The sequence below is a fragment of the Ascidia mentula genome, chromosome 5, assembly GCF_947561715.1.
Source record: "Ascidia mentula chromosome 5, kaAscMent1.1, whole genome shotgun sequence".
NCBI lineage: Eukaryota > Metazoa > Chordata > Ascidiacea > Phlebobranchia > Ascidiidae > Ascidia > Ascidia mentula.
In genome coordinates, this window is record NC_138570.1 from 136724 (window position 1) to 155361 (window position 18638).

The 18638-nt window shown below is 41.2% G+C and overlaps 1 protein-coding gene across 2 annotated transcripts; it reads right to left on the reverse strand.

The window, feature by feature from the left end:
* Positions 1 to 1717: 1717 nt before the first annotated feature.
* On the reverse strand, positions 1718 to 18467 carry LOC145902311 (bridge-like lipid transfer protein family member 2). 2 transcript variants are annotated; one of them, XM_082990240.1, is made up of 46 exons: positions 18265 to 18467; positions 18078 to 18201; positions 17757 to 17806; positions 17466 to 17646; positions 17082 to 17279; positions 16676 to 16901; positions 16139 to 16369; positions 15810 to 15970; positions 15321 to 15427; positions 15090 to 15187; positions 14626 to 14803; positions 14463 to 14562; positions 14334 to 14407; positions 13880 to 14138; positions 13646 to 13819; positions 13265 to 13528; positions 12663 to 13144; positions 12462 to 12596; positions 12106 to 12276; positions 11617 to 11821; positions 10723 to 10852; positions 10476 to 10571; positions 10231 to 10404; positions 9952 to 10094; positions 9373 to 9488; positions 9106 to 9217; positions 8743 to 8908; positions 8426 to 8573; positions 8209 to 8368; positions 7951 to 8124; positions 7720 to 7897; positions 7364 to 7466; positions 7151 to 7305; positions 6958 to 7087; positions 6699 to 6825; positions 6391 to 6565; positions 5973 to 6116; positions 5441 to 5682; positions 5045 to 5272; positions 4871 to 4992; positions 4557 to 4770; positions 4262 to 4486; positions 3852 to 4108; positions 3256 to 3367; positions 2746 to 2886; positions 1718 to 2672 (listed from the first exon to the last, which is right to left on the reverse strand). In XM_082990240.1, the coding sequence occupies exons 1-46, from the start codon at positions 18318 to 18320 to the stop codon at positions 2490 to 2492; spliced, it is 7629 nt and encodes a 2542-aa protein (XP_082846366.1). In that variant the 5' UTR covers positions 18321 to 18467; the 3' UTR covers positions 1718 to 2489. The 2 variants fall into 2 exon arrangements, with proteins under 2 accessions (XP_082846366.1, XP_082846365.1); XM_082990239.1 differs by lacking the exon at positions 10723 to 10852 and adding an exon at positions 11338 to 11533.
* Positions 18468 to 18638: the final 171 nt, after the last annotated feature.

Below are 18638 nucleotides of genomic sequence, written 5' to 3' on the forward strand. Positions count from 1 at the left end.
TTCTGCATAAAATTACGCATGAGTAAGTACAAGACGGAGGAAATTCGCTCCTCGTGTTATTCGCACAAAACTACCAACCAGTGAAATAAATCTCCGCCCACCTTTAACGTGTGATAGTATTTGTGTATTTCTGTTATGAACGAAGTTGTTTGAGGTTTGCTTCATCACCACATGGGTGGACCCACAACATTTATCTAGGGGGCGGTTACTAAAAAATTCACTGTGACGCAACAATAGAGATTCTATCGCTGGACGATTAGATACCCACGCATGCCCCAGATAAATCACGCTAGTGATGAACGAAATTCAGCCTTAAAACAACCCGGTCACTGCAGCGTCGTTTACAGGTTTATACTCTGGGGTTGGGGGGAATCTCCAATAGTTTAGTTAAAGTCCCATGAAAAAGTTTTACTCCAGCCGATGGCATAACCCACAAAATATTGCGAACATTTTAAGATTACTTTTATGACAAATATAAAAAAACTGCAAGGTCATCGTTGAATGTTTGATTGAAATAATTAATTACCTTTATTTTAAATTTCAACCTGTTATTAAACTGACTAAAACTCCTCAGTGATCAAATCAAACTGAGCAACCTTTGCTCACCGCTTGTACGTATAAGTGGGCATAAGAAAGCTACCCGAGTCTTCATGTGAACGTGCACCGCAATTTGCTGGCGAACAATGCAGGGGAATTCTGTTGAGTTTGACTAAAAATGAATTTTGTTGGGAAATTCCGCACGTCATCCCGCAATATCAATCACTTTACCTCCATCCTGCTCAGCACTGGGGTTTGCGTTAAAACGCTTCCTGGATGCTGACAAGTAAGCCCGTGAACAATTCAAGAATTCGAATGCGCTTTGCTCAATTGTTCCTCCCGTCGGCAAGAGGAACGACTGAACGCTCAATCCATCCAAAGGAATTGCATAGCTTTCAATTCTCTTCGAGAACAGACAAATGCATCAGGTTATAAATTGTGTTGCATTGCATCAGATAAACCAGGGTTGTCCAACACCTGACCCTGGGTGTTGAGAACATTTCAGGAACATTCAAAAAGTTTGTGCGCAGATTCATGAAACATGTGTGCCACCCTTTCCATGACAACGCTCCTGAATCGAACAACGATGCGTCATACGTCAATCTACAAATACTGCTTACTAAGTATAAAAAATGTTATCCACACACCATGCAACAATCAAACACATCAACGGTTTTTCATAAAAATGGAAAAGTCGTGAGAGCTGCAGAACGGGTGTACATTGTTTCGACCTGTAAGGGCTCATCAGTGCAGCTGTTGACTGTGCCTTTCTTTGCAGCTGGTGTTTGGTCATAGTGCGCTCCACGGTGGTTCGTCTCTGTTGTTTGGTACCCAACGGATCGACGTTGTCCGAAAGGTACCACAAAGCGGAAATCAGTGTGCCCGCTAGTGTAAAAGCTAACACAGTGCCACAGTCAACAGATGCACTGATAAGACCTTACAGGTTCCACAGTTAAAAGTCATGGATAATCGGGTTTGCGAATTCGCTCGATGATCAACCCGGGTTCGGAAATTGCTTTTTGGCGCGGTTTACCTGAAGAAATCCGCTTGGTGACGTGAAGGATTTCCAACATTCAGTCATGATCAGTGCTGGTTTAAATCCCTGCTGGCCCTGATAATATGCTTTCTATTGAATATGACATCAAAATATTTTCCACCTCCACAACAAGCAACAGACGACTTCGGTTACTCGTCATGTTGCAAAACAAAACGAACACACGTCACAATCTGCTTTGTTCAAACAAAATATCAGCGTAAATATTTACAAAAAAATGTTTCGAATAAATCCCAAGAAAAGACAAATTTGAACCGGGAGCTTGAAACTTATGACGTAAATGCTAATGTTGCGGTTCGCAGTTCTTTGTCAAGTGCGGGGTTTACTACACCATTGTTAACGTTGCCTGACAAAATGACCAAAGCACAAAACCTATATTTCCAGCAAACTTTATACAACATCGTTGCACGATTATAATAATGGAAACATTTCAACAAATATGACAAGCAGGGATCGGTAATTTCAGAAAGTTTGCATTGTTTTATATATTTGTTATGGAACGTATGCAGGTTTGGGACCGAATCAAGTCCATCACGTCAAAAATTCAATTAAAAAAATTGGAATCCAGCAACAAAAGTCGGTCAAAATCAACCTGGTGATTCTCTTCTGCATCTTGGAGCTGACATCAGTGCTTCTGGATCCTTTCATGCGGTTGCTTCGCTTGTATATAAGAAAATAAGCAACTATCCCATGGTTAACGAATTTACAAATTCAATCCTTCCGGAACTTATTTTCACTGGACTGCTTAGACCAGGGGTAGGAAAATATGGTAAAGATTACAAACGATTATGGTAACCGGGACAGTCCCGACCAATACAGGTGATCACTAAATATGATTGTTTTTATTTTATTTATGATAAGAAAAATCTGACGTCACTGTTCGACAGGAGATCTGACGTCACTTTTTCCGTTTGAAAAAACTTTTTTTTTGGCTTTCAGTTCGCTGTAGCGAGTTCCCAAACAACAGCTTGGCTTTGTCGACTTGATCCGGAGCGTTAGAGGATTGCGACTCAATGGCGCCACTGGTGGTGGCTTGTTGATGGTGAGAACGACCTCCGAGATGAAGCTTTTCTTTGATCACCTGAGAATTGGACTTGTGTGAAGCATTACCAAGAATAAGGTTCAGTATCAGAAATATTTAATGAAAATCTTACTTGAGACACGAGTTGTTTCTTGCAATCTCTTTTCACCGCCATCGCGAAATCATGCCACGTCCACGTCATGCTGTGGTATTCGAACATGGGGATTGTGACACTGAACTCATGAACGTCTTCTATGTTCTTGTCCTTCTCTCCCTATGGGCGGACAATCATCACTCACAACTGTTTCAAGTCTTTGTGAATTTATGTGGGACCATTTACCTTTTTAGTGGTTCGGCCCCAAGTCCTTACAAGAAACCTGCCGCCATCCATTCAACACACTTCAACTACATGCGTGTTCTTAACTTCCCACTTTACAGGGGAATTCATGACAGAATTTGGCCGGTTCTAAACCCGCCTTAAATACGGATGAGTGCAGCGTTCCAAATTAAACAACACCAAGACTTTCTATCTCACAGTTACAATGGAGTTTGGGGAACAAAGTATTTCACACAGCGCAAGTCTCAGATTCCCAAACAACACAAGAATCAGACCTAAGACCACGCATTACAACTTGAAACATACCTTGTAGCTAACACAGAGAGGAACTTGGGTTATCTTGATGTACAGGAACGTGTTGTTCTGCGCCGCCCTTTGTTTCATTTTGTCGACGTCATCAATCGCTCGGGACATCGATCTAAATTGATAACGATTCATGGAACCATGTACAGAATTCACCCAACGAAGGCAGTTACAAGGATTCGTCCACGTGTTCGGTTTCTAAACAACTCCCAGGTATTTATTACAAAGTCAACGCGGGGTTTCCCCCTAAGGTTTGCGTGGGACAAACAACGTTGTTGGTGACAGTGACGTCACCGGAAGCTGTGCAAGATTTTTACGAATCGGATGAACTTTATTTGCGCACTGACCTCTACCCAACCAAGCGGAACTAACCCAGGTAATTCCCCCGATACGTTTTACCCACTAGTACCACGTGACATCGCATGTGACCAACATTAGCTCACGTGCCAACCACGTGGTTTTGGGATTGCGTCTATTCCAGGAAAACCCCAACCATATTATTATGGGTTTCCTGGAATAATCTTGCATTATGATAAAACTGAAACAAATTTAAATTGTGTAAATTGCCTTTTTTCTTTTTCTCTCGTTCCCGAACTTACTTCGTTTTTCTGTGGCTTCCTGGAGTTGTCGGATTCGAGAGAGAGGGAGAGGGGGGTGGAGGTCTTGAAGGAAGACTTAAAATACTTCCGTGTCTTTCCAATCCAGACCCATGGGGGCTTACCCCAAGCAGAGTTGCGCTTTTATTTTCCAATTCCTCCTCCCCCACCAATCCCATGCCTTTGTCGGGGAAGAAGAAGGCCATGATGCGTTTGAAGAAATGATAAGTCAGTTGGATGGTGAGGGGGGAAGCGTTTACCTGTGAACATTCATTTCATCTTCATCGAAAAAGACGAACAAAGTTGAAACAAGATTTACAACTTGATAATTTCCGAATTTCAACCAAGAAATCGACGAACTACAAAGTCTTCAACCATGAGATTTAAATTATTCGCATCATGACGTCACTCACCTCGACGTGGTCTTTTACTGATATACCGCCGACTGGCGGTCGTACACGACACAACACTCTGAACGCTAGAGAGCGCCCTCCCGCACCGGACAAACCGTGGGCGCGCAAACCCGCTTGATGATATCGCTTTATGACGTCACGATAGAGAGCATTGGGGAGGAGGTTTTGAAGGTTCAGTGATCCAAGTTCGAAACAATGGGATACTATGTCGTCACTTTTGTTAATCTGAGCGTAAAAAGGCATGTGACGCATCACGTGATATTTTAACAACATTTAACGGGATTCGAACCCTCACCTTCTCATACAAGAAATCTTTCATCTCAAACAGGGCTATGTTAAGCTGTCCGTCCGCATCTGTAAGATGCCACTTCACGTGACCGAATAATACCTCCGTTGTCCTGGCAACGGACACCTCATCCTCCTCGATGACGTCATCGGGGTTTTCCCGGTTGTGGGGGGTGAGAGGTGAGTGACGAGTTTTTTGTTCGAGAAACATTTCTTTGAAACATCTAAAAACGATTCGGTGACAATGAGTGATTGTTGCGTCATAATCAAAAGCATTTGAAAGAAGACGTGTGAACATTTTTCCACGTTTTCCCTCCATCCAACCTTATTATAATCCCAAGCTCCTCACTTTCCTCATTAAGAGTTTCTTTTTCCTCAGCAAGTCTCGATCTTAAATCGTTCGCTTCATCGTAAAGTTGTCGATTATCAGAATCGCCGTCGAACGCCTTCACAAAGTTCGGACTCAGATCAAGATTCCATGTTGACCCAGGGACTTACCCGATCTACACGGAACAACTGGCGCTCCAATTGCCTCATGTTAGTCAAGCGTGACCGGACTCGGTTCTGCATGGACGCCAACGTGTCGCGTTGCTTAGCTGCGTCATCGGATGACGTCAGACGCAGTTGAAATCTCATTCTGTCGATTCTTTCCCAGAAGTTTCTCATCACTGGTTCAACGTAAAGAAGAAGATTCTCGACAATGTCCAAAATCATCGTGAACTGACTCTGGGGGGTCAAGGTAGGGTTTACTGGCGACACGCGACAGGCGACGAGCGATATAATATGTATGGCAAGTTTGATCGCAGAATCCAATATTAAAAATACTTACAAATATAAAACGTCACCGCGCGACATGAACGTTGCACAAATTAACACGCGACACGCGACACTGACCGTGTTTGTGCAGATGTCAAGTTTGGATTGTGAAACCGTCAACACGTTCACCGGTTTCTCCTTTCTAAGCAAATCATTCCCCGACAGTCTGTGTTTGTTGAGGAGTTGTTTCTCGTCTTCCGCTGGGGTTTCAGGGAGCAGTCCCCCGTAATCAGTCTGCTCCGAGTCTATCAAAGCCTCGTAACCGACGTAATCCATGCGACACGCGCAACGCGACATGATGCGTTGGAGTTGGAACGAACCTGGAGGGGAGGGGCACAAAAGTCAGATAAAGTTAATGAGAGGAAATACTCAAAACATGGTTGGTTGAGAAGTGAGTTCAGTTCTTAAAACATTTTATCCACTCTGTGCACTCAACGTTGCAATTTGTATTCGAGAAATATTGTTGATATGATTTGTGGGTTTTGTGTAAATGTTGCTGATTCAGGTTAAGGGGAAATGATGTTTCAACATATTTCATTTCTTGTGTCGAAATATTCAGAATCCTGACTAGAGTGGAGGAAAGTTACAGCAGTAAGGATCGGAATCTTACTTGAAACGGTGTCTCCCACAACCCCTCCTATGGCCTGTCCCCCACTCTTCAGGTCGTAGATATTCAACATTCCAGGGCTTGGGTCTCTTGGAGCAATATCACTCACTGAGAACCACGGAACATTCGCATCTTCATCGGTTGTAGCTGCAAGAGAACGAATATAGCGGGTTCGAATCCCACCACAGACACTTCGATAGAGCGGGATTGAAATTGAAACATTTTTTAAGTATTTCCCTACTAGGTTTTCGGCGTTAAATTTGGTCAGATTAAACAAAATATTTTGTGGTGAGTTAAAGTTATTGATTGGGCAATTTAATGTCGGAAATATTGCCTTGCATAATTTTTTGTAAGTACAATTGACCCCTGAAACCACAAAAACAATCGTAATATTGCACCACTAGGTGGCGACAACACGCACCGACGGTTGAATGAAGATTTTTCTCAACTGTTGCAAAAACTTGCATTCCAGATAGAGATCCAACCCATGACGATTTTGTTGTCAACTGACCATCTCTCCACGTGACACGATGGTCACGGTTGAGGAAGTCTGCTTGGGCGGCGGTCAGGATGATGTAACCTTGCGTTTGGGGGCCCTGGAGTTGTTAACATGGGGGGTTTTGTTGAGACGTTGTGTTCAAAGAATCAAACTATGTTTTATTTATTCTTTGCAAGAAATCTTTGCTCATAAATTTACGCCGTTTTAAAACTAAGCAGGATTCGACCAACCTTCAACATAGCTTGGGGGTTAACAAACTTTATTAACCAATTCTTATTCACAACATCATCCATGGTTGAGGCTGTTATTCCTTTCAGTTGTTGGCCAGAAAGTTTCTCCTCCGATCCGACAACCGACCTGGACAAGATCATAATAAATATTTCCCCACAAACTTTTGATTTCATTCTGTCACAAATTTCAACCTAGGACCTGGTGCAAACATGGTCAGGATATTAGTAGAAGGGTTTGTTGAGTTGTTCCAACACTTACTCGTTATTCGATTCCGCTCTAAGCTTTCTCAACATGTAACCCGGGTCCATCCCTTCCTGTCCGAATCCACTACCCGGATCCGAATCCGGTGTCATCTGAGAGGTTCGCCGCATTGTTCCCATTTGTTCAACTAAAATTCGGATGAGAGCAATTATAATAAGACGGAAAATAAAATAAATTTGCAATTTTCCACCTGTATTTTTCCCGACTCTTAACTTGCTCAAAATCTTCGTGCTTAGATTCCTCCTCAACACTGCGGCTTTGTTGTAACCTTCGTACAATCCATAAGCGACATCACGGTTCTCTGTGTTCCACATTGCCTTCAGATCGTGAACCACAAGGTTTTGCCTGAGGCGGACGTCAGCATTAATATTTGTCACTGATTAAGATCCCCATCTGCCATTACCTGTTTTGTGGTCTTTTGGTTGGCGAAGTTGGTTTTTTATGTTTTTTGCTTCTTCTGTATTTTGTTTCTTCATTTTCATTCCGGAATTGTCCTCTGTGTGATCCTTCAAATAATTCAGGAATACATCCAAGTGCATCAAGAGTAACAAAACCAAATCGCTTTTGTTTTTCACGCAAAGTTACCACGCACAAGAACAATAAACATGACAAGTACAATGGCACAGATTAAACCACAATGGTTATCGAGGCGTCCAAAACCAACAAGTTGTAATTTATCAGAACCTTTAATGAGAGACTGCATCCACGGCCACTTTCTACCAAACGAGTTTTTTATTTCTCTTCGAACTTGAAACTAACCTTTTAATGTTCCATGCTTTCCTGGTGACGTAGCATCGGGAGAGATGACGTCAGAGACGTTGTGACGTCCGTATGACATCTTCGATAAGCTCATGAGGAAATTTCGTTCCAAACCGAGCGAGCGACTTGACGGAGATGACGTCACATTCGGTGTTTCCCGCCGTTTCAGTAAGTAGACCTTTATGATGTCATAACTTAAATCAAATTATTGAAATTTTATAAATTTGTAACCTTTGTGTCTTTGAGTTCGCACGTGGTACTGACCACCGACCAATCACCCAGACTCCTTCTCACAAGGTCACCTTCGTACGGAATAATTAGCAGACGGAATATATTTTCCAACTCCCCTGACCCGCATAACCATTCAATACCCAGTTGTTGGGCGTACGAAGACCAGTACGACATCTAGTGGCACGTTGGCATGAAAAACATTATTTGTTTCAATGGATTCAACCAATCAAATGTCACAAACTTCATCACGTGACTAACCTTGAGCTGGGGAAACGCGAAGGACACTTTGACCTTGCGGTAATGACGACTCAGTTTCAGTTTAGGGGGAGACACGTTCCCGAATATGGACCCTTTGCATATTGGTCGTGCGACGGCGTTGATCGCGATCATGAAGTTACTCAACCAACGTAAAGTTGTGCTGTTGTTACACACGTGGTTAACCATATGGTCAGTTGATAATGTGACGTAGATGCACCTGTACAACAGAACTTCCGGTCGAACTTGTCCGGCTTGTAACGTGGGACTGACGTCATCATTGTCTTGGTGACGCGTGTCAAGTTTAATTGACAAGTCGATGTTTCGCGACCGAAAATAACGGAAGCTGTCGTGGCCACTTCCGTCCCCTGTGGGTTCGGCAAAAGTTTAATGACAAGATGGCGCAATAAATGATGCTCTATAAGGGCGACGTGATTTTATTCACACAAAAATAAGATTTCCCCAAACTAAAACTTTCCCGTATGAGCATGATCACGTGACATATAACGACACAACTCAACCGCCACGAAATAACACCTTCAATTTTATCCGGGGCAATAGGGTTAACCCGGTGGTGATCGTGTGGTTCAGATCCTTGCGAGCAAATCCACTGGAACGAACATTCCATACTCAAGTTTGGAAGGTGGAGGAATCTGACGTCATCGTACTTTGAAGCGTTCCGGATGTGGATGTCAAGGTCGCCCTGGGTAAGTTCAAGTTTACAAGACAGTGACCCCGTTCAAACTTGGTTGTCAAAATTAAGTTGGTCAAAAATGCAGATACACGGGATGTCATAACCGCACTTCTTCTGCACAGCAAGAAATTCAAGAAACATAACCGGTATATTAACATCAAGCCTCACATGGATCAAATCGTTGTGATTATAACACAAGGCCTAACCTTGAAGAGAAAGCAACCTGGCGTCCAATCCATGCTCAGCTTTTTCCAATCCCAGTGCATATGTTCGGTTGTGTTGTAGGGATCAAGAGATGCAAGGTGGAGAAGATTCGCTCTGGATAAACATGTTGGAAGGATTTGAGAAAATAAAGGAAAGTTTGTTTACATTTAACATAGAAATATCAAAACACGAGCTCAAAGATGTTCTTGTAGAAATAATTCAAAATAACTTAACAAAAACTTGGCGACTTAATTCAAGGTCATCTTCACCTCCCCATGGACATCCTGAGTTTGCCGTGAAACAACATCCTCGATTTGTCCCACCACGGGAGCGGACGACTTGGATCCACTGACATTTTACTGAGAAGATTTAATGCGAGATTCACCTGAACACAAAGAAATAATTTTGGACAAAATTTTGCAGCAAATTCAAACATTGGAATATTTTCAGACATGGCAAGTTGTAACAAGTGAGTACACGAAATACATGGTGGAAGTGTTTGTGTATTTCCTCCTGTAAATATAGTTTGCTGTGAGTAATGTTGGTTTCTACTTTTCAGTTTAAACATTATTGAAATCATTTGCATATTCAGTGTGTTTATGCTTAGTAGGTGTTACAATGCAAACCACCTACTTTTAAAAACAAACATGTGACTTAACTCTAATGTATTTTTACATTTCATGAATTATTTTTTATCAGCCAGAGTTTGTAAAATAACAACCAAATGGAGAATTAACGACAGTTTATGTAAATTGCTTCTACAACTTGTATTTGCAGACAAAGCACGTTTTTTAAAGGTCAAATTGGAAATCTTCTCTCAACGATATTTTACAGTGTGAGGAACCAACCTGGGACCAAGCTGGATCCCAACAAGGGCCCCACGCCATATTGAACGTCTCCACTGTACTTGTAAGGTCGTGGTAAAATTTTAATGCCGGCATATTTCTCGACACTTTTGCACGATCCCACGGAGCCGGTAGAGGTACGTATTCTGAGCGCAAAATAACACATCCAAGTTAAACGCGGTCAGATATATCAGTCCCGATTAAATATGACCGATACGGTTGTGAATGTTAACTTAACACACGATAATTTCAACTTTCGAATCCCGTTTAAGAATTTCCCACCTGTTCTCTGTGATGTGGGAGGACCTTTGTGTTCAGCCCCGCATAAAACCCCACTAACCCGCCACTCCCCATAATCCATCAAAAACTGCGGGTAATTACGTAACCGGACTTGATGACGTGTCGTGTGCAGAGAGATGGTACGACACCATAACGTCACAAACTCCGGATCGTCACCTGGTAACCATGACAACAAGTGTTGGAAATCGACCGAATGTGTTTTCTGGGAAATTAAACAGGGGATTTACCTCCGTAGTTTTTAAATGGAAACGGGGAAACGTTGTCGATTGTTTTTATCGTTTCCATGGCATTCCGCATTCCATGCATTGTTTCGTCAGCAAGCACTGAAACGGAACAAAAATGTAAAGTTGGGAACAAGAGGGCTTTCAACAAACATTAGAATTAAATTCAAATAAGATTATTTATAAACTTTTAAATATGTCTGCTAAACAATTAGACGTAGGTTAATCATGCGTGTGCTTTCATGCATCAAACCTGACACGTTAAAATGTGTGAGAGACCAGCTGAGTAGAACGGGCGTCGTTTCGTGTTTGTACATTTTACGAGACCGCGTCACGTAAATGTGGATGTTCGTGTGCGCCAACTTGCGGTAGAGCTCTTCCACCTACCCACGACACGCGGTGGCGCCACATGCAAGGCAAACACAAAGCACACAAAATCAGATGCTTGCAGCAAGTACTTGAATCAAAACCTGATATCCCTACAGTGGTTATGGGTTTACACAGAACAGAACTAATAAACTTTTCAGCATGTTTGGATTCCATGCCTTCAGTAAATATTAATTTGTTAAATAAACTGAAACCAGGTTTCGTTAGAAACTCATAAAAATCGCAAAGTCACTGTTAGTAACAATAAACGCTGACTCATGCTGACAACTCAAACAAGACGATGACGTCACTGTGCAGACTATCACCTTTGGTTTAAAAAAACAATTTAAACAAACCAGCTGTTTAAACAAAAAATTATCACGTAATTCGATACGTAACCCAATGACGTCATCATGAATTAGTGTTTTGAGGCAAACGACAAAAACACGTGATCAGCGGTTGCTCGTGCGGAACGGATTCAAACAGAGGTAATTCCCCAAACCTGAGACATTTAGATTGCGAAGTGACCACGTTAGTATTAGAGGGCTGTCAGTGGATCCCCAAGGGGCCCGTTGGACCTGTTTTGGGCCCGGCATGGGGTACACGGGTGCTTCCCCTGCGACCCCATGCAAGTCCGTGCTGCGATGGAGGTAGATCTTTGTGTTTTCTTCCTCTAGGCGGCAGTAGAGTTCCTCAACCTTGGCACGAGGTTCGTGTAGAATTTTGCGCAGGAAACAACGGACTTCGGAACAGTGGTTGCCATAGTTACGAGAGGACCCACCTTCTTCGCGGGAAGAATCTCTCCTCTCTGCCTCCTCATCTCTGCCATCCTCTGATCCAGGACTCTCCTCCTCTTCTCGCTCTCCTCCCATTCGTCCATCATCAACTCATGGTTGTCATGGAGACGACACTCGAACGGCCAATCAGCGAGCTCGAAAGTGAAGTTGGTGACGCTGATGAGAAGGTCGGGAGGAAGTTTCGAACTCCTGATAACAAACAACAACAGAGTCGTATTATGACGTAACAAACAGCGAGAATACTGTGGAACCATGGTTTTGTGTTGGCTCGCTTGACTTTTTCAATTCTTTTTTACTACTTTAAAATATCCATGAAATGTCGGTTAAATAAAATGCTTCACTTGGTAGCAGTTTGGGATCATCGTGTAATTGTGTATTAATTTGTTGCCGCTGTTCCGCAGGCAATTTCGACCATATCTTATCACCACAACTGGGCGGGGATTCGAACCCATAACCCCCGTATGACGACCAACCTGAACGGATGGGAAGTTTTCCGGTAAAGTCCCTTCACCCACTTCCAGGTTGTGATAGTTTGGTCAAATGTGGAGGCAAAGTCGTACTTGTATGGAAAATAACACCTGCAAGAATCCACAGCAAAACTCCACGTTCTGTTGCTTCGAGTTTGAAGGTTGGGGAACTTTTTCCTGAATTAAAACTTCAGCATGTTCAACATTGTTAATGACGTCAGCATTTTCAACATTGTTAATGACGTCATTCTCATAAACAATTTAAATGTAGAATTTTGTGGAAACGGATTTGTCAAGTTTCAAAACAAAATATTTTTCTGTTTGTTTTCCACTCCAGCCCCGTTTAAAACTTTTACACAAACCTGTCCTCTTGACATCTGTCATTGAATGACGTCAGCTCGATGACGTTATCACTGAACGTAAACACGTCATTGTCATCCATTATTATCGCAATCTCGTCACACTTCATTGCCGTCACGTGTTCTGATTGTTCGCAACTGGAAGTTCATTTCGTTTTTTTTATTGTTGGGAAACAAAGATATTTGGAAACGAGATTCGCTCACCTGAACGACGAAGCGGAAAACTTCACCGATTGCTTCGTTGTCACGTCAAGTTGTAACACTAGAGGCGCTAAACTCACACTCATTTCCAGCACAGCACCACCAGGGGAGCTAGAGGTGCATCCGTCCCCACTCATACCAACTCTTAAAACCGGATTGACTCCGGATGTAACCCATCTACCACGGGAAGTCCCCTGATCGCCGTTACTACCGAACAAAGGTGTCTGTGATGTCATAGGTCTGTGGCCAGGGGACCGTGGTTTGAAGATAGGAGAAAGTGTGTTGTGGATTTCGGTGAGCTGGTAATGAACCAACGCATGAAGGGAGGGGGACCACCTAACAATGACCTCGTGATCGGCAGACAAGTTTACCGCCAGGTGGCGTTTTACTCTGCGAGTCTGACTCTCCTTCCCGCCACCATATCTTCCCGTTGATTGGTCAAAAATAGATTCGTCACTGATGACGTGTTTGGTTGAGTAGTTGACCTGTTCATAACATTTAAGTAAATTTCCCACAATTTTCATCCACAATATTTAAGATGGCAAAATAACCTGCTGTGTTTTTACGGAATCTGTAAAACTGGAAGCACTTAAAACGTAACCAACCTCTAACAAGCTGAACGACATACGACATGATCCCATGAGCGCAGCTTCAACGCACGTATACGCAGCAGCCTTTGTTTGTTGCTTCCGCATGCTGGGGGTGATTGGGGTTCCGACCGCTTTTCCCCTCCCCGCCTCGTACGAAGCAAACGCCGAGTAGAATGGATTGTGCACGGTTGCTATGGCGACGCCCGCTAAACTAACACTTCGATTCAAACCGCCGATGACGTCATCGTCCGATGAGTTACTACTGCCGGTGATTTCCGCCTGGTGACGTCAGTACGTTTTAAAGACGCCAAATCAAAATAAGTGACGCGAGCAATCTCAACAAAGGGCTAAATATTTATTCTGAATGGGACTCGAACCCACAACCTTCGAACTTACTTTCATGTTATCAACCCTCACAACGACACATTCCTCACACCGCATGTCATCAGATGAAAGTATGAATGCATTCATGCGTGACAAATCCACTTCAATACAAGCCACTGTGTATCGATACGGGCTACGCAATGAACCGGAACGATGACGTAATCTCTCACTATCTCCAGTCGTCAACTGATGATGCGAGTTGGGTTTACATTACTGTAGAAACTTAGTTTGGAATGCTTCACTGACCTGGCGCCGCAATGGGTGTCTATGGTGCGTTAACTCTTCACTGACATCTGGTGGCAAAACAACAACAAAACAACTCTGCAGAGCCTGGGCAGCAAACTTTGACACCTCCACTTGGAGTCCGGATATCTTGGTGTCAATCAACAGCGCCACCTCCTGGATGTCGACAGGCCCATCAGCCCTTGGTTGCTTAAAACTCGCTGAACCGTGAAGGTGCAAATTCTCCAAAGCAATGACATCCCCCCATTCATGGACATCAGCTCTGGATGTTCAAAGTTTTGTGGAATTAGTTAAATTTGTTGGCTTTGTTCAAAGTTGTTCAGGTTGCAAATTACATTAACTGGGGAAAATATTCAGGGGAAACTTTTTGCAGTTTGGGATTCAGTTTATTTTGTAACTAAAATTATTTTCCAACAACACTTTTGTTCAGTTAACTTCTTGCACACTTTGCACTAACCTTGATGTAAAACGATTTTTGGATCCATTCTCATCAGTGCTGTTCGAAAATATCGTCTCATTGTCTTGCTCCACCTAGTGTAAGAATTTATAGTTTAAACCAAATATTTGTCTAAATCTTGAAACTCACCAAACACCAGAAGTTTTCAAGCTTTGACATAAAGTTGAAGTCACGTGATTGGTAACTTTGGTCGACCAACACCGTAAATGAATTCAAGCCAATGCTAAAACTACAGACACACAAAAACACATTGAAATGAAACACGGTATGAGAATGATATGAAAGTAATTGCCTGGGTGGAAAGTCTGTTTGGAGTCCAGTGCTGATAACCGGTGTCATTACAACATCAATGCTTGCATCATATATTGTACACTCAAATATAACACTCAACCCAGCTTCACGAAGCAACTCTGGGAAAGTACCAAGTGGTTCATCCCCATCAACTGGTGGTAAATGAGCTCGTTCGGTTCCTAAATATTCAGGGTTTGTTTCTTTACAGCCAAGCTTTGGAGCTTAAAAAAGTAATTGTTTCTAAGTGAAATATTTGCATGGCAAACAAACACAACATTAGTGAGCGCTGAAACATTTAACTCACATCTAATTTAATAATCTGTTCTTCTGCCAGAAGAACAGATTATTAAGTTACAATATGCCTGGCAGCAACAAAAACATCACATCTAATTATTCCTATGTTGATTTATCAGCTTTTTGGTGATAATCTGCAGGAGGAATCACAAAGTTTCAAACACAACTAACCTTCCAGTATATCTGGTGCAATATCTCTGGCAACATAATCAGGTTCACTGTAGGTTCTAACCCTCCGTTGAGTTGGTGGAGTGGAAGAACTGCTTTGACTTCACAAAACAAGATAATTATCACAAACAGAAAACTCGCATCCTCGGATATTTTATTGTTAACACACTTTGTGCACACAAATCTAATTCTGATTATTTTTTAAACAGCAGTGATTGTAAGTACGTCCAATACCTTTGTGCACTTTTGGTTGTTGTCGCCAGAGTCTGTTCAAGCACTGTTTGCTGCCGTTGGGCGTCTCGAAGCTTGTTAAAGATTATGCTCCAGAATAATACAGACTCCTGCACGATGGAACAAAAAAGCTAAATTGGTGAGCAAGCTTTTGTTTATTGCAGAATTATTTCTGTCAAATGCAACAAAATGTTACATCATACATAAAAATGTCTAGACCAGGTGGTTCTCAATCAGCGGGAAACTTTAGGGTTGTAGTTGGTTACATTAGTCAGCACCAAAATATACAAAAGTAGCAAAAAAAAGTCATGAGAAATATTATGTTCTGTGTTGCTCTGTGTCATGTACTTGTTGGCAATTCGTCACGCAATGCAGACAATACTTTTTCTACATGGATCCTTTACCTGCTAAGCACCAATTGTGGCAGCTAAACTATTGTTATCCAAATTATTTTACGACCAACGCATTAGAACAAACCAAAATGCAATTTACCTTGTGTTTGTAATCTGCATGCCATGCAGTGAAATCCAGAGAATTCGATAAAACTCCATTCGAGTTTAACTTGACTTCCATGAGGGTTTTTCCCATTGCTCCCACCTTTCTTTTGTAATAATCAGTCATTGTGACATCATCAATCTGAAGGCGAACATAACCTGCCAGAAACAATTTGTAGCCGATTGTTGGTCACCAATGAAAGAAGCGGTCAAATGTAAGCATACAATTTACTACCAGATTATAAAAAAATGTTAACAAATAAATTAAACCAGGTTCTTTCTTTTCAACCATTCAGGTTTATTTTCTTAGCTTTCTTCACAGATTACCGCATGGCATGAAGAAGTTTTCCAGGTTTGTGTTTCCAAACTTGACAGGGACAAGGTTTGATGAATCTTTGAACTGTTTGAGTAAGAGTTGGTTTGCGACGACATGAGCCCCTCTGCTTGCTTCTCCCATCGTTTCATCACCAAAGAAAGCGACGCTAAATGATCGAATATTCACCGACAATGACGCGGGAAGTTTTTCAACAACTTTTGAGACGTAAGTGTACAACATACCTGGTTGGAACGACAAAGATGTGAGAGTTAATCACCTGATTTGTTTGTTTGCACTCTTTGGTGTTAATTTGTTTGTTAATAGCAGCTATACCAGCATGGGGAATGATCCTATCAGTTAACTAAAGTATGTTGCAATGTTGGGCTTGCTAGTAGTCCAACAAAAATATGCCCAGTGATAAGTTTAAAGTATACACTGAATTTTCATGGGTGGAAACTTCATGTTTCAATTATGACATAATCTTTGTGAATTGTTTGTGCTCAAGCAGTAGCCACTATTTTCAACTCAAGCATGCATGTATGACTCACTCAAAAATGTGTTTTTAAAGACACTTTCATCCTGTGGTTTGGAGTGGGTCTTTAGTTTGGGTAAAAGTATCCCCGGGATGAGAGCGCCTTCATGAAGTTCAAGTTGCAACTTTGAGATTGCTGCATCAATTAATGAAAATGAGAGTTCGGGCAAAAAACTGTCAATGGTGACAACAAGTTCAAGTGCAGTTGATATTTCAGCGATGCATGACGTAACTTCAGAAGCCTAAAAATAAAATATTCGTTCAGTTATACATGTTGAGTTTTGTTTTGTAAAATTGGAAGTTAAATGAATCAGAAATTCCATTGTTTTATTAATTGCTTCTACATTCCAAGTTCTTGTTGTTCAAACTTTGGCCATTACTGTAAAAAGAGCAATGTTAATTTTAACAAATATAATCCTCACCTCCTTCCTGCTTTTAAGTACTTTTCCATCCACACTTTGTATACAAAGACTTCCAACAAGGGCACAGTGTGGTTCTCTGAGGGAAACACTTTTTTCTGATGAGAGTTGAATTTTGTTGAAGTTCAAATGAAGGAGAGAGTCAGGGACAAGCGCATTCAGCAACATGACATTAAGTACGTCAATATTCAGAGAAGCATACTACAAACATATTGAAAGTCTTGTTTCTTGCCTGAACTGTAACATTATCTCATCCATTCACATGGTTAATTTTTAGATATCATCAGTATAAGTTTATTAATATCAGACTTGATCAAGAGAATATGTTTGTTTCTGTCAAGTACAATGATGGATTTGAATATTTGGCAAAGATACCATCAAACTTACTTTGAAAAATTTCTCCACAAAATTAAGAAGTGCAGTTTGTTTTCTTGAAAACGACGCAGATCTATTGTGTTTTTTCACACTCTTTTCCTTAGTGGATTTTTGAATTAAGGCTGGAGATATCGGTTGGATGTTGGTTTCAGCTCGAACACGCAGCTCCCCAACATGAAATGTTAATAAGTGTCTGCAAAACAATCACTCCTATGTTCTTTGTAGTTAATTACACGATCAGTATATTTTGGATAAATGAACATTCCACAAATAATTCAGAAAGCATATTTTTTGAAAACCTACCTATCGTCTCTTTTGAACAACTTCAACTTTAAAGTTATCTTGTCCACTTCCTGTAAATACATCATTATGCATAACAAATCAAAACAATATCTGATGACTTAAACGAAGTGCTAGTATAATATTAATAATGTCGGATAAACAAAAATATTTACAATTAAGTTTCTAAGTAATCAGAACTATCAGTCATGGCAATTTCCATAAACCTAACTAATGTCAAGTAGCCAAAACTTATTTAAAATTAAATACTTTTCATGCCAATTTTTTGATAAAAAGGACATGATTTAAGGAGAGCCAAACTTGAAATGTATAAAGTATTATTACAATAGTTTGCAGTTGGTTGATTCGAACAACAATCTCGTTGGCGGAGAAGAAACCAATTGACTTGATTGCAACATCAACATTAAATTTGGATCTCACAAACTTGGCAACTTGCCATATTGAGAATCTGCAAACAGAAAGTAACCAAAAAAGCACAAGAATTTGGGATGATAGTTTAACGATTTCTCACCTCACAAAAAGCCAGAAGAGAAAAACTACAACAGGTAGATAGACGACAAACCACATTTCGGTGCTGAATACTTCAAAGGATTTATCAATAACTTTATCAATAACTTATGACATTATCCAAGTTTTCATGTTCATTTTGTTTGCACTTTCATACAAAATAAAGGTTTTTGAAGCAACAGGGAAGTTCAAGAGAAAATTTGTAAAAAGTCCAACATTTCCTTCAACCAGAAACAATGAAGTTGAACAACAAAAGTTCATCGGGGATTTCCCCAACTGCTGCTTCCTGGTGATGGCATGAAAAGAAAAAGAATTTGGAAACAAAGCAATTTTAGGAAACCCGTGATTAATTTACGATTGCCGATAAATCTTTTTTGT